This window comes from Glycine max, assembly GCF_000004515.6.
Source record: "Glycine max cultivar Williams 82 chromosome 7 unlocalized genomic scaffold, Glycine_max_v4.0 Gm07_scaffold_69, whole genome shotgun sequence".
Taxonomy (NCBI): domain Eukaryota; kingdom Viridiplantae; phylum Streptophyta; class Magnoliopsida; order Fabales; family Fabaceae; genus Glycine; species Glycine max.
The window spans coordinates 24,550-40,827 of record NW_024464673.1 but is presented as its reverse complement, the minus strand read 5'-3'; the positions used below and the strand labels follow the sequence as shown (position 1 = coordinate 40,827).

Here is a 16,278-nt window from a genome sequence, read left to right as displayed (position 1 = left end):
CCCAATCGGTGTAAAACAAAGAATGTCAAAGATCAAACACCGCAAGAAGCATGGAGTGGAGTGAAGCCAAGAGTTGATCACTTGAGAGTATTTGGGAGCATTGCATATGCTCATGTACCCGACCAAGGAAGATTCAAGCTTGATGATCGGAGTGAGAAACATGTGTTCATTGGCTATGATGCAAGCTCAAAAGGCTACAAATTGTACAATCCAAACAATGGAAAGACAATTGTGAGCCGAGATGTCGAGTTCTATGAAGAAGGCACATGGAATTGGGAGGAGAAAGAAGACACTTATGATTTTTTCCCGTACTTTGAAGAAATAGATGAAGAAGCCTTGACTCCAAATGATTCAACTCCAGCACTTTCACCAACTCCTTCAACCAATGAAGCCTCATCATCTTCCGAAGGGAGTTCAAGTGAAAGGCCAAGAAGAATGAGAAATATTCAAGAATTATATGATGAAACTGAAGTTATAAATGATTTGTTTTGTCTTTTTGTTGACAATGAACCCTTAAACTTTGATGAAGCAATGAAAGACAAAAGGTGGAGACAAGCCATGGAAGAAGAAATCAAAGCCATTGAGAAGAACAACACATGGGAGTTATCAAGCCTTCCCAAAGGTCATGAAGCAATTGGAGTCAAATGGGTGTTCAAAATCAAGAAGAATGCAAAAGGAGAGGTTGAGAGACACAAAGCAAGACTTGTAGCTAAAGGTTATAAGCAACAATATGGAGTTGATTATGATGAAGTGTTTGCACCGGTTGCCCGCATGGAAACCATTCGTCTTCTTATTTCCTTGGCAGCTCAAATGAAGTGGAGAATTTTTCAGCTTGATGTAAAATCGGCATTTCTAAATGGCTATCTTGAAGAAGATGTCTATGTTGAACAACCAATGGGTTTTGTCATTGAAGGTCAAGAAAGAAAAGTCTTGAAATTGAACAAGGCGTTGTATGGTCTAAAGCAAGCACCGAGGGCATGGAATACTCGCATTGACAAGTACTTCCAAGACAATGGGTTTGTTCATTGTCAAAATGAGTATGCTCTTTATGTTAAAACTTTTAATAATGGTGATGTCTTATTTATTTGTCTTTATGTGGATGATCTTATCTTTACCGGCAATAACCCAAATTTGTTTGAAGACTTCAAGGAGTCCATGTCTCGTGAATTTGATATGACAGATATGGGACTCATGTCATATTACTTGGGAATGGAAGTGAAGCAAACGGAGAATGGTATCTTTGTCTCACAAGAAAGGTACACAAAAGAAGTGTTGAAGAAATTTAATATGCTTGATTGCAATCCCGTGAACACACCTATGGAAGGTGGCTTGAAGTTATCAAAGTTTGATGAAGGAGAGAAGGTAGACTCCACGATCTTCAAGAGTCTTGTGGGGAGTTTAAGGTATCTAACCAATACAAGGCCCGATATTCTATATGCGGTGGGAGTTGTGTGTCGCTTTATGGAGGCTCCTACCTCTCCTCATCTAAAAGCCGCAAAAAGAATTCTTCGTTACTTGAAAGGTACAATTGATTTTGGATTGTTTTATTCTCCCTCCAATAACTATAAGCTTGTGGGATTTTGTGATAGTGATTTTGCCGGAGATGTTGATGATAGAAAAAGTACTACCGGATTTGTATTTTTTATGGGTGATTGTGTTTTTACATGGAGTTCTAAGAAGCAAGGCATTGTGACACTTTCTACTTGTGAAGCCGAGTATGTAGCTACAACTTCTTGCACATGTCATGCCATTTGGCTAAGAAGATTGTTGGAGGAACTTCAGTTGTTGCAAAAGGAAAGCACAAAGATCTATGTTGATAATAGATCTGCACAAGAGCTTGCCAAGAATTCGGTGTTCCATGAACGAAGTAAGCATATAGATACAAGGTATCATTTCATTAGAGAGTGCATTGCCAAGAAAGAAGTAGAATTGACTCATGTGAAAACTCAAGATCAAGTTGCGGATATTTTCACCAAGCCTCTCAAATTTGAAGATTTTCGAAGATTGCGAGCAAGACTTGGTGTGCAAAAGAATTTTCCAATTAAGGGAGGATGTTAGATATTAATTAGAAAAATAATAATAACAAGTTTTATGAGCCTTAAATTGTGGAAGATGAAAGTTGTAAGGTTGTGAGTTACAAAGTCTTGAATAAGCAATTATGTGAGCATTTAGTATTCTTGAATAAGCAAATTATGTGAGTGGTCACTCTATTTTAGTATAAATAGGGGATCATACTCTTGTATTTTGTGTGGCAAATGAAATAAAATCTTCTTCTTCTTCCAACACTAGATGTGTTACGACACCAAGACGAAAACCTAGAAATCAATTAAGCCAAAATCGTGAAAACAGAAAAGGCGAGGAAGGTCAAAGACGCCGAAGTTCCGAGGAAATGCAAGGTGGAAGGGCGACACGAAACGACAAACCTCCAGTTGTGGTCGAGAGTGACCAAGGTTTGCAAATCTCGGTAAGTGTCTTTGCCAGAAGATAGGAACCGTCAAAGTTCAGTTTGGAAAGCGGTTAAGGGAGTGAGGTCGATAAGAGCTTTGGTTCAAATGAGGAGGTGGAGGTGGTGGTGGGAAGAGATAATTTGTTGTGACGTCTGCGGCTTCGACTGCGGCGGCAGAAGGAGGAGCACACGACGGTGAGACGGCAATGGTGACGGCATGGGGATGGCGGAGCGAACTGGGGGGGAGGGTGTTGACAGAGAACCCCACGATCTTGTTCCTTAGCCTCTTCGATGGTCATGGGCACTTCTAGCTTTGTGAGGGAAGAGTGAACGAGAATGAGAATCTCTCAGTTTTTTTTTAATGGATCTAGGGTTGTCCAAGCTCTCGCCCAATTAAAACGTGCCACGTCAGCAACAAAAAGTGGAAACTCAATGTTTTTAAAGACGGTTTTAAAAAAACGATTTAATTTTAGAAGATGGTTTTGAAAAAATGATACAGTAAAGTATATTTAAAGTCATTTCTAAAGAAATTGCCTTTAAAAAGTTACAACTATTTACAAAAATGTCGCCGCTTTGCTTACTACATTGACCTTTGTATAACTGACTTAAAATCAATATCATAAAATACTTTTTTTCTAGTAGTATAATTGTTTTATACTATAATTTTAAACTAATCAACTTCAAAACATATATACATGAAAAGTTGCAAGCGGATGGGGATGGGGATAGGGTCTGCTCACCTCTAGATCCGCAGTGGATAATAGCCTAACTTTTTGTTATGTGATAAAAAAAACATTAATTAAATTATAAAGTGAAGATAAAATTTACATCCTTGTCGTTAATTTAGTCTCATTCAAAAGTGAAGCATTCTCATGTCATGGACAAGCCTAAATGTTAATGATTGACATACAAAGCAAATCAATGTAACGCTCTGGTGGAATTATTACAAAATAATTCTTATTCTACAAGGCAATGTATCATTGGACTGCATTTACGTTTGTTTTAATCAATACCAGAACTCAGATTCTCTTACCTGCCAAATTATAATTTTTTTACTGAGTTAACAGTTGATACAAATTTAGATGTTACGAAAATTAAATGAAATTCTAAATCCGAATTTTCGTAAATAATTCTTTTCATAATTTTATTTAGGATACGTGTAAATAGTATGAATGTTTTTTTTTTTTGTTTTTTTATAAAACAAATCCATTTTATATATGTATCCTTCTTTTTCCCCCTCGGTAAGGTATATACAGTAGGATATTTGCCAATAATTTTACAAAAATAGGTAAAAGTAAAAAAAATATTTTCGTATAAGGTGTAAGTAATTTTTTGAGCGAATTAGGATATTTTCTTATCTAAAGCTACAGAATTAATTCCCCAAAATATTAAGATTCATTTTAAGTAGTTGATATATCTTAATAGATAATTATTCATACACATAAAAATTCATGAATAAGTTTATTTAACATTCATGTTAGATGATATAGTATGAAAATTATTGACATGTCATAGGTTTTGTTTTATATCAATTATAATTATAATTGATGTAGAAAGTAACTTTTACATCAATTACAAACCTAATCAATGAAAAAAGTGATTTTTTTAAAATAATTAGATTACATGTATGACCCATGTAAAAAATACATGGGATATAACTAGGATAAAAAAAAAAATCACTCTTGTAAATAATTTTGAAGGCAGGATTTTGGTTAGAGAGCATCCACGGTTAAGGGAAATCTGAAATATAATCATAAATATGTTACTTTTTTAATTTATTATTTTTAAAATAATTACTCTTTAAAAACTGAGAGCACATTAGTTATTTCGTGCGATTCGTGATGCATTTCTTCGTACAGAATAATAGCAATCTTTTATTTATTCTTTTACGTGTGCAGTTATGGACGTCTGCACGTTGGAAATCAAATATTGACCTCAAAGATAGCCCAGTACAAGAGATATGGCTTAGGCTTCACTCACTGCATATCCCCCCACACTTCCGCTTCATTTGGTTAAACACCTTGATTGTGGACGGCTGCCATTTTTTATCAGATGCGGTGTTACCTTTCTGTTTACTTCCTTTATTACCTAAATTGAAAACATTGCAAGTTCGAAACTGTGATTTTGTGAAAATCATATTTGATGTGACAACTATGGGACCACTCCCTTTTGCCTTGAAGACATTGATTTTAGAGCGGCTGCCAAATCTGGAGAATGTTTGGAATTCAAATGTTGAGCTTACGTTCCCCGATGTGAAGTCATTGGCACTATGTGATCTGCCAAAGTTAAAGTATGACATGTTGAAGCCATTTACACATCTAGAACCACATCCTCTAAATCAAGTCTGTATTCAAAAGGTATCATTACTACTTCTATATATATGAACTAAATTTCCATCATTAGTGTTCTTTACTACTTCTGTATATATGAACTAAATTGTCATCATTAGTGTTCTTTACTACTTCTATATGAACAAATTGCCATCCTGTTAAAATTAAAAAGTTGTGAACCTTTCCCATATATATGCTATGTTGAGTCTTCTATCGATCTTCTACGCATATTTGCTTCCATTTTTTTTATGATTTATCCACATAAGTCAGATAATACAGCTACTATTAAATATTGATCATGATGAATTTATAATGGAACATGTTGCATTCATGATGTGAAACAGCATTTGAGGTACGATCCCTACTCTCATTATTTTCTTCTACAACCTTCCTAATAATCTCATTTATCACTTTTCCCGTCTCAAAAATATTAAACTCGAAATAAATTTGTTTGGACACATATCGACATACGGTATCAATATCCTTTCCCCACCTTATAAATAGCTAGCCTAGTTCGTCTTTTTTTCTTTTAGCATGAAAGTTCATTATTTCAATTATATAAAAAAGAGCTGGATCTATAACTGCCCTAACCTGCTTTGTTGGTTTCTCTTCGTAGCTTACACCCAACATAGAGCACCTGATACTCGGTGAACATGAACTGAACATGATTTTGAGTGGAGAATTCCAGGGAAACCACTTAAACAAGTTAAAAGTTCTTACTCTGTCGTTTGAATACGACGAATTTCTACAACGGGTGCCCAATATAGAGAAGCTTGAGGTGTGTGATGGTTTCTTCAAAGAGATTTTCTGCTTTGATAGCCTTAATGTGGATGAGGATGGATTGGTTTCACAGCTGAAAGTGATATGCTGGGACTCCCTTCCAGAGCTTGTTTCCATTGGGTCAGAGAACTTTGGGATTGTGCCCTTTCTCAGAAATCTAGAAACATTGCAAGTAATCAGCTGTTTGAGTTCAATAAATCTGGTACCATGCACAGTGTCTTTCTCCAATCTGACATATTTGCTAGTACAAAATTGCAAGAGTCTGCTATATTTGTTCACATCCTCAACAGCAAGAAGTTTGGGTCAACTCAAAACAATGGAGATAAGTTGGTGTGATTCAATTGAAGAGATAGTGTCTTCAACAGAGGAAGGGGATGAATCAGATGAGAATGAGATAATATTTCAGCAGCTCAATTGTTTGAAACTTATAAGATTAGGAAAGCTGAGAAGGTTCTACAAAGGGAGTTTAAGTTTCCCGTCCTTGGAGGAATTCACAGTAATCGGTTGCGAGAGAATGGAAAGTTTGTGTGCAGGTACAGTCAAAACAGACAAGCTGTTAGAAGTGAATATTAATTGGGGCGGAGATGTTATCCCATTGGAAACTAATCTCAACTCTGCCATGCAAAACCGATAGCCATTTCTGTCTTTTTAATCAACATTATTATAATTGTTGTTATCATACACTGTGTCAGAAATTTGGATGGAAATAACTTTTTCTGAGGAGAATGACTTTGCCTAAATAACTCGCAATTCGAGGCCATGTTAAATTATTTTTATCTTTATTTATGTACTAGTTTAAAAAATTAATGAATTTCGTTTTTACGAGTATGCTATGTTAAAAGATTAATTTTAATTTTTAAGAGTTTAATTACTATGTCTATAACTAAAAGTGCGTCATAAGTTATATTAATTGTTCTTTTTGTTTACTATTACTTTTACCTATATTTCAAGCTTCAAAGTTTTCAACATATAACTTTGTCGAGAAAAAAAAAATCTTCAACATAACTCTTGATTGTAGTTGGAGTTTTCCACTTTGTTAATCTCCTACAATTAACATGTAAATCGGCTTTAGCCAAGGCCAATAACGGAATTGTAACTGCTGTACTGAATGAATCATTCGATTATTTATTAAAATTACGAAGAGTATCCGTGTGAATATTGTCCCTATTAATTATTTGGGAGACTTTTTTTAATATATATATATATATATATAATAATAATAATTTTTTAACAGAATTGATGTTTAAAAAAATAGTTTTATATAAAATAAGATAATTACATATTTTCCTGTAAAAAAATATTTATATAATTCTAATCATAATAAAATGAAAATTGAATATTGATTTCACAAAAAGGTCTATATTATTTTTAATTTTTAACCAAAAATTAAGTCAAATATAATATATGTATGACTACAAAATAACATTAACTAAAAAAAATTATTAGCAACTTACTTAGATTAAACTATAAAAATTCTTAATAAACAACATTTAAAACCATGCAAGAAAATTCTTTCACGATATATTAACATAGCATTTATATTAAATTTTTTTATCAAATAACTACATAAAATATCCGTAATATTTTAAGAAGTGAAAAAATGTACTTTTTAAAAAATAATATTACAAAATTTTAAAAATTTTATTTTATTTTTTTGTATGGTTTTTTATTTTATAATATTATTTATCTATTTTTTATTAATTAATTTTTTATTTTTATAATCTATTTGTCTGATTTTTTATTATTATAGTGGTACGTCTAACTATTTTTTCATATTTCTTAGTATCTTTACATTTTATTTTTAGATTAATATTTATAATTTATTGAAACAATTTAAAAATTAAAATATGAATATTCTATTATGATAAAACTATTTTAATATTATTTCACAAAAGATAAACTTTCAAAATGGTAAACTCGCATGTTTAAAAAAAAATTAAGTTTCAAAATTTATTGTAGAATAATTTTATGTATGTTAAAAAGTCAAAACCAAATTAAAATTCAAAAGTCAAGTCCTCCCATGAGGTAACAAGTTAGAATTATTTTATGTATGTTACTCTCATGGGAGTATTAGACACTTCACCAAACTTCTATTACTAATGGGATGGCCCCAAAAACCTGCATCACAAAGCACGATATTTTTCTCTTAACAATTTTTATACTTTGGTATGGCTTGTTAACAGTAGTATTTGAAGTTACTGTAGTGCTCTAATTAAATAAAATTCAGGAATATTTGTGCAACTTTGATATTTTAATCTCTTTATTTTTTCCCTCTATAGAGTATATACGCGCGTAATAAGTCTCAAAATATGTTTGCTCAAAGACAAGATGCATATAAACCCCAAGTTCCTAATATATGTTTTTGTTAATACTAACACGGTGGCACCTATTTCATTTTTTTTATTATGTTCAACCAAATATTAATTATACAAACTATTTTTAAAAAATAATAGCAAATAAACTTAATTAACATCTTAATTAATATAAAATTAACTACTAATTACATAAATCAGTTAGCATAAAGTTGTTTCAACTTAATTTGTGATCTAGATAAAAAAAAAACGAGCTTAAAATTAAAAATAAAAAAATCTTATAATATTTGAGTATGAAAGGAGTCCGGGTGAAGCATAGAAAATTGAGGAGGCAGGGGAAGGTTAGTCAAAACATTGGAATTTCCACAGTTCAACAAACGAATTCTTGGACTTGTTGCTATGTACAGTCTAGCAACTTTAAGAAACACGGGTCGTAGTAAGCATGACACTATTACAAAAGTCCTTTTAAAGATACTTTTCACAATAGTTCGCCTTTAAATTTTTCTTTGTGAAAAATGAATACTTTGTGGGTGTGTTTGAGTCCGAGGTGGTGATTTATGGTGTGGCTATGGAGATTGGGAAAAAAGATGATACAAGATGTCATATTAATGTAACAATTAATGTTTATAACGTAAAATTAAAAAAAAGGACTCAAACGAATCACTTAAATTACTAGAAAAAAATTAAAACAATATATCAAAATCAAATAATTATGAAATATAATAAATAAAAAATTACATTAAATTAAAAACTTGAATAAAAATAAATAATAATTATGATTGTTTAAAATCTTTTATATTATCAATGTGCAACGTTTTTTCTCGATGAAATTTACATCATTTTCCTTCTTAATAATTAGTTATCGATGTCTCATTCCAAAGTCAGGCACTCTCGAACTTTAACAGCCGTGAGTGTTATTGGAAAAAAAACCCTCAATATTAATAATGGGTATAAAAATATGTTTTTGACTCCTCTAAAAATTTTGAAATTTAGTTTTAATACTTTTAAATTTTTTTATCCTTTTAAAATTATAATGTACCACTTTTAGTTTATATAAGGATGAGAAATAGTTTAGACAATATGCTTTAGGATTAAAAGTGTGCATTTTAAAATTGAAGCGACGAAAAAGATACTTTTTAGAGAAACCAAAATCGAATTTTAAAAATTCTTGAGAAACTAAACATATTTTACTAGTTAATAACTTATATAGCTAAACAAAGAAAATGTGATAGTCCGATTGAATTGTTTCAAATTTCAAATAAGATACGGCAAGGTGATCGTTGAATTGCACGTAAGTTTGTCATGATAGTAGCTAAGCTGGGATCCTCTAAACCCAGCAATATTACATTCTTGTAATGAAAGTCAACAGCTCAAACAAATTTTGATGTTACGAAAATTAAATAAAATTCTAAATCCCAATTCTTTTCGAACCTAGTAATAATTAATTTCATATTTTTATTTATTGTTAGAATAATGATATATGAAAATTCATCTAATTATCATAAATACTTATTTGATATTTTTATTTATTTTTCTCTATGTCTGTTTTTTTCCTATTAAATTGTATCACTTATCATATATTTATATTTATTTTTATTCTCTCACAAAATTTCTATTAGCATATGAGGTGTCCATTAATATTTATTCTTGTTCTTATGCATGTTCAGGATTCGGAGAATGCGCGAAATGTAGCATTGGCTTCCCTCGAATGTGACCAACAGCTACAAAATATAGGGGATGGCTTAATGCCGAAGCCAAAAAGGTGCTTCAGTAAATTGCACTCTTTGATTGTGGACCAGTGCCAATTTTTATCAGATGCAGTGTTACCGTTCGATTGGAAACATTGCAAGTTCGAGACTGTAATTATGTGAAAACCAAACCATATTTGGTGTGAAACGTGCAACACAAGACTTCTACAACAGGTATATGTTGACAATTGTAATTGCCATAAAAGTGTGTTTCCCGAATCAGTAGCCAAAGATCTTGTGAAACTTGAAAATCTAGTTATTGCAGAGGATAATGCAATAGTTGCAATATAGCCTGCTATAATCGTCTAATCGATTGCCCCTGGATGAAAACTTTCAGCCCTGTCAACAACTGGTTTTCTGCAGCAAATGATTTGAGTTTTATTTTCTCATTAATATACAGTCAGTCATATAGACTACTAACACACGCCATTGTACTTTATCATCAGTATAATATGTTAAAGGATCTCAAATCTTTATAAACAATCTCTTACCAACCATCTAAACTATTTTTCATTATTTTCTTCTCCGTTGGACCCTCAATAACATCTCCTTATTGATCACATTTATCAAATGTTTCATCTTAAAATTTTAAACTCTAAACAAATTTGTATGCCTACATACAATATCAAAACCTTTCCACCTTATTAATAGTTAGCCTGGTTCAATTTTTTGGCTTTTAAGTAAATTATATATATATTTTCTTTTAAAATGACTTTGCACCTATTTAATTGAAAAAATTAATTTCTCATTAACTATCAGGCATATTTCAGTATGAAATCTCATTTTTCAATTATACATAAAAGTGTTGGATCTATAACTATCCTAAACTGATTTTTCTCATTGTTATTGTTTTATGTGATTGTGAAAAAGCTTAATAATTTATAAAGTTCTTATCAATTAATGTGTGATTCAATAACTTGTTCCACTAGGACGATGCATGCATTATATTTCATGTGAACCCAATAGCTTACTATTCATAAAAAAAATCCCAACCTATCTTATTTAACCTTTTGTAATATGTAGAGATTGTTGTAATTTGAAGTATATAACAAAAGATCGAGTCCCATATTGTTGGGGATAATTTTGACTCAAGTTTTTATATATCAGTTTTGTGGTATAGGTTTAGAAGCTAACTAGTAAAAAAAAAATTCTATAGTGCAAGCATTCTCCTTTTCCTCAGTATTCTTAATTTGAGTTTAGCTTACCAACATACATCTCAGCTTTTTTCCTTAGCACTCCTTTAATCACGCACATTCAGTTTATTCCTTCCAGTTTGGAATAGTGACAAGACAAATTATAACTTACGATCATATCCAATTCAAAGAACATTGAGGTTTATATATATATATAGCTTATGTCACTTTAACCAAAGCAGCAATTGCTGAAATTGCTCGAGACAAGAAGTTGTTTAATGTGGTGGCTTTTTGAGAAATAACAGACAACCCCAATCTAAAAAAGTCCAGGAAGATATTGTTTACGTGTTGGGATTGAGATTGGAAGAAGAAGGTGAGAATGTAAGATGGAAGTTAAGTCAATAGGTTGGGGATTCCACTTGATATATGGTGATTATAAGGGCTGCAAAATTTTGCTAACTTCAAGAAATAAAAACGTATTAACTGATAAAATGGAAGTTAAGTCAACTTTCTGTGCAGAGGAATTAGATGAAAAAGATGCTGATCAAGTTGTTTCGGAAGGAGGCTAGAATATAGGGCGAAATGTCCAAGTCTAAACAAGAAATTGTTAAGAAGTAATGTTCAGGATTACCTATGGCAATAGTTATAGTTGGAAGGACATTGAGAGACAAGAGCAACTCAGTGGGAAAAACTTAAAAACAAAGACCAGGTGGGAGATCAGACTAATAAAAATTAATCTAAGCTCCCGATGACTACCGAAGCATCCAAACTAACAAAAATTACATCAATAATGATCCCTTATGCTTTCAGCATTAAATGGAAAAGAATTGTTGTATTCGTGTGTCGGATACAGCCGGGATACAACTTTGATACGACTCACGTTGCTTGGATACGACTCTCATGTTTCTTTGAATATTTTAATAATATTATTGTTTAAACTTTAGTTACGATTTTTAAAATAAATAAAAAGTACAAACATAAACAAAAACACAACTTTTTGCTTTTCTCAAAACATAAACAAAAACATAACATATCATTTTCCTCCGAGCATGAAAAGTCCTTTTTCGGCAATTTTGAACTTTCTTTTAGTGAGGGAGTTTATTTTTCTGGTCTCTCTCCACACAAAGCACAAACCATGCTTTTATTGAACATAATCTTTCTGCCAACTATGATTGCTAAAACATAATCCGCATATTTGCAGTGTTTTAAGTTTTAACAACTCTCAGTATCATTTTCATAATTTCATTTTAACACCAACATATTGACTTTTTTTTTAACATTCATATATATATATATAAAGGAATGTTATAAAGGAATGTTATCATCATATTTTCATCGATTCCTATTATAAGGTATCTATTATTAGTAAGGCTTAAGGTATCCTTTAATCCATTAAATATAAAAGTTATTTTTCATAAAAGATGTAACTTTATTATTTATCACTATTGTTCATAAACTAGGAATGTTACTCTTCCAAACCCTCCTCAACATCACCTCCGTGACAAGTGGTCCCCCTCATCTGACTTTGGAAGTAACCGCCCCTCATGGAGAGAAGCCTCTCCTACTTCTTAAATTTATGTAATTAGTGAGAATCTCTGTATCTTTTTAACTTAACAGGATTTTTATTAATTTTTTAATAGATTAATGTTTATATATATTCATTTAAATTTATATTATTCTATTTAATTTGATCACATTTATAGATGACTTATTGTCTTAAAATATTAATTTACATGAATTATTGAAATATATTCCAACAATAAAAAAGGCTATACATGCATGCAGAATCAATACACAGCTAATGAATTAAAAATTTAGTAGATGTGAATTAATGGGATGGAATTAATGTGTTTAAGATCATGTTTGAGTGTGAAGCTGGCAATCTTCTTTCTTGTGAGAATAAAAGAAAAATTCTTTGTTAAAGACACAAATATACATTCAAACTTATATCTTTTTTATGTTTTTTAAAATCTGAGATGCCTTTGTAATTTTTAACACATGGTTACTTGATCTGGTTTTAGTAAATGTATTTTGATTTTTGATTGAACAACTATATAACATTATAACATCTATTACTCATAGCTCTGACGATCTGTGAGAAGAGATGTAATGTACCTAGTACAAGAAAATCAAGATCAAAGCATGAAGACTGTGTCCAGCCAGTAACTAATTCTGTGTGGATATGCTTGAAAAGCAAGTGGATTACATCCGTTACAGGCGAAACTTTGATGAACTAGAAGTGTGTTAATTTCCTTACTTAGGAACGATGATGACCACAAAAAGACACGGTTTTCCAATTGTTTATTTCCTTACTTAATAATGCAATGAGGACAATTGAGACAGGCTGGCAGGGATGGATCATTCATTTATAAGCTTAAACTGAAAGAATCTTTAATTTACACCCGTGAAAGAAAAAGCCAGGACCACTTCTACTCTCCATTATATCAACCTACTTCCCCACTTATTTCGTTTACGTCCTTAGCTGGGGCATCAATTTGTTTATTTAATCCCTGTACTTTTTATAAAAATGTTATTTGTGGCCCATCATGAATATATAGATAATCACCACAATTAATAATGCAATGAAGATAAGATGACAATTGAGATAAGAGGGAATGAACCTTAAGATATTTTTACATTCCAAACACTCAAACAGGGAGGATCATTTCTGATCGAGTATGTTTTCTGGTTTCTTTCGTCATGCTCTCAGTATTCTCTTGCTCTTTAACTTGATCTTGGTCTTCTTCGGACTAGTAGTACGCCATCCATATGCTTAAATCATGTTTAGCTTGCCAACATATTTCTGCTTTCTTCCTAAATCTGCTCTTTTTTTCTCACATTCAGTTTATTGCTTAGGATTTGGAATAGTGACAAGTAAAGACAAATCACAACTCACGGTCATCCAATTCCAAGAATAGAGGTTTGCTCCTTTCTTTATAGCTTATTATATTGGCTACTTCTTTTGTTCATTTATTCAAGATTTGAAGAAATTTCACTCATAAAGATGGATATATAAAGTTCTCGTTTAGATCTTTCAACTCTCATGGCTAATTTAACAAAAAAAATAATACATTATAATTTTTTCCTAATTTAACTGGTAGCTCTTTAACAAAATTTTGACAAAATTCATTTCATTCAAATGTCCAATAATAAGCTTCAAAACGAGGGGAATATTCAGAAATGAATGCTCATAAATAAATATATTTGCAGGCTAGCTTTTTGTTTCTTAGTTATCAATTTGGTCTTCAAGGTTTAATTTGATTTCAAATTTCAGCGGCTTTTATTTATGAACAGTGGCAATTAGTATATTTATTATTAGTTTAAAAAATAAAACAAATTTCATTTCTTTTTCTTCTTGACTTTTGGTTCTGTGCTTGGTTTCATCCTCGGAAGGATTTCCCAAAGCAAAGTGGTGGTGCCACGCCACAGTGGTCAACTTTTGAGTGCGTGTGGTTTGGTTGGGTTAAGCCAAAGTGCGGAGTGAAGAAGAAGAAAAAATGAGAATCCTTTTATTTTTTTATATAATAATAAATATAGTGACGGAAGAAGAAGAAATGATTAAATATCGTCACTATTCATAAACAAAATCAGTTGAAATTTTTTATCTTAAGGATGCCAACCTAATTAGACGGAAAAGAGCAGATTGGTCTGTTTTGTCTATACCTTTTAAAAAATAATTTAGGAACCAAATTGATAATTATGTTTTTTTTAAGGATGATTCAAACTTTTGAATTAATAGTGATGTATATTTTCATTATTTAACTATATGAATTTATTACGGAGTTGTGAATAAGTTATGTTTTAAAACATAACTTTTAATAAACCACATGCTAATGTGCACAAAATAAATGAAATGCATGGATAAATGCACTGACTTATCCATTTTGAGCGTCCTTGTCTTACAATTGGTTGTGATCATAAACATATATGTTAGGGATCATTTGGATAAATTATTTTTATTATTTAATAAATTATTTTTTAGCGTCCTGGTCTTACAATTGTACTGCGATCATCAAAATATATTTGAAATTATTGAATTCTATTTAAATAAATTATATTTATAATTTAAAAATATTATTGAAAATGAAAGTTTTTAAACCATGGAGTCCTTTCCGTTGTTCATTGATTATTAAATGAACTTGTGAATTTTGATTGATGAAATGTATTTCCTTAATTAGTTATAGACTGATATGGTTTTTATTTATGTGGGGAAGAGATGTAGTTATAGTATCAAGCTGACAGAATGGAGTCTGTGTTGTCCCCGATAGTGGAACGAACGTTTAATTTTGCGGTGGACCCCATTATTCGGCAGTTGGCCTACATCCTCCGTTGCAGGCAAAATGTTGATGAACTCTTGACTAGTTTTGAGAGTCTTGAACTTGAAAAAGAGTCCATAGATCGTCGATGTGACCAAGCTCAGAATAATTTACAAAACATTGAAGCCAAAGTCAAAGAATGGTCAAGGAAAGTAGATGAGTTCAAGACTGAACTAGAGAAGTTTAGGAACGATGAAGGCCACAGAAAGACAGGGTTGTCCAATGTTTTATTTTTATTTCCTTACTTTTGGAATAGGCATAGACTTGGCAGACAAGCTAAGAAGATGGCAGAGATTGTCAAGAATCTAATAGATGAGTCGGCCAAGTTCAATGATGTTTCCTACACAGACAACTTAACATCTAATGATTTCACTTTGTCTAATCCGGGCTACATGGGATTTGCTTCTAGACATTCTACAGTGGAAAAAATAATTGCAAAACTTGAAGATTCCTCTGTAAGAATGATTGGGCTGCATGGGAGTGGTGGCATGGGTAAGACCACTTTAATCAAAGCAATTGCTAAGAAAGCTATGGAGAAGAAGCTGTTTAATGTGGTGGCTATATCAGAAATCACAGCCAATCCCAATCCACAAAAAATCCAGGAAGACATTGCTTCTGCGTTAAGATTGAGATTGGAAGGGGAGGGTGAGAATTCTAGAGCTCATCGTCTGATGACGAGATTAAAGCAAGAGAAGGAGAACACCCTTATAATCTTGGATGACCTTTGGGACAGATTAGACTTGAATAAGTTAGGGATTCCACTTGATGGTGATGTTGATGATAATGATTTAAACACGAAGACAAGCAATGCTAAACAGGGTCCCAAAGAGGCGACTAAAGAAAAATCTCTTGGTGATTATATGGGCTGCAAAATTTTGCTAACTTCAAGGGATAAAAACGTATTAACTGATAAAATGGAAGTTAAGTCAACTTTCTATGTAGAGGAATTAGATGACGATGATGCTCTGAGGTTGTTTCGGAAGGAGGCTAGAATACAGGGTGAAATGTCCGAGTGGAAACAAGAAATTGTTAAGAAGTATTGTGCTGGGTTGCCTATGGCAATAGTTACAGTTGGAAGGGCATTAAGAGAAAAGAGCGACTCGGAGTGGGAAAAACTTAAAAACCAAGACCTGGTGGTGTTCAGAATTCTATGGAGATTTCTGTAAAAATGAGTTATGACCGTCTAAGAAAATGAGGAGCTCAAGTCCATTTT

General features: G+C 31.9%; 2 protein-coding genes across 9 annotated transcripts in view; both read left to right on the top strand.

Moving 5' to 3' along the window:
• LOC100780862 (uncharacterized) overlaps positions 1 to 16,278 on the top strand; it is a 96,657-nt gene that overhangs the window by 67,570 nt on the left and 12,809 nt on the right. For 2 of the 4 annotated variants that reach the window (XM_041013681.1, XM_041013683.1), the window contains one exon: positions 4,345 to 4,730. The exons of 1 other annotated variant lie outside the window; for it this stretch is intronic. In XM_041013681.1, coding sequence (XP_040869615.1) covers positions 4,345 to 4,730 — 386 coding nt within the window. Of the gene's footprint in view, positions 1 to 4,344; positions 4,804 to 5,392; positions 6,297 to 16,278 lie in introns of those variants that run through there. One more of the 4 variants, XM_014777774.3, reaches the window with a different exon arrangement.
• LOC121174392 (probable disease resistance protein At1g51480) lies at positions 13,165 to 16,245 on the top strand. 5 transcript variants are annotated; one of them, XM_041013686.1, is made up of 3 exons: positions 13,172 to 13,425; positions 13,606 to 13,669; positions 14,964 to 16,245. In XM_041013686.1, the coding sequence occupies exon 3, from the start codon at positions 14,993 to 14,995 to the stop codon at positions 16,229 to 16,231; it is 1,239 nt and encodes a 412-aa protein (XP_040869620.1). In that variant the 5' UTR covers positions 13,172 to 13,425; positions 13,606 to 13,669; positions 14,964 to 14,992; the 3' UTR covers positions 16,232 to 16,245. The 5 variants fall into 5 exon arrangements, 4 of the variants coding, with proteins under 4 accessions (XP_040869620.1, XP_040869618.1, XP_040869619.1 ...); XM_041013684.1 differs by having other exon boundaries at positions 13,594 to 13,669; XM_041013685.1 differs by having other exon boundaries at positions 13,172 to 13,505.

What these genes read in the sequence shown, in the direction of transcription:
- LOC121174392 (XM_041013686.1), top strand. Translation starts at nt 14,993, where the DNA reads ATGGAGTCTGTGTTGTCCCCGATAGTGGAACGAACGTTTAATTTTGCG.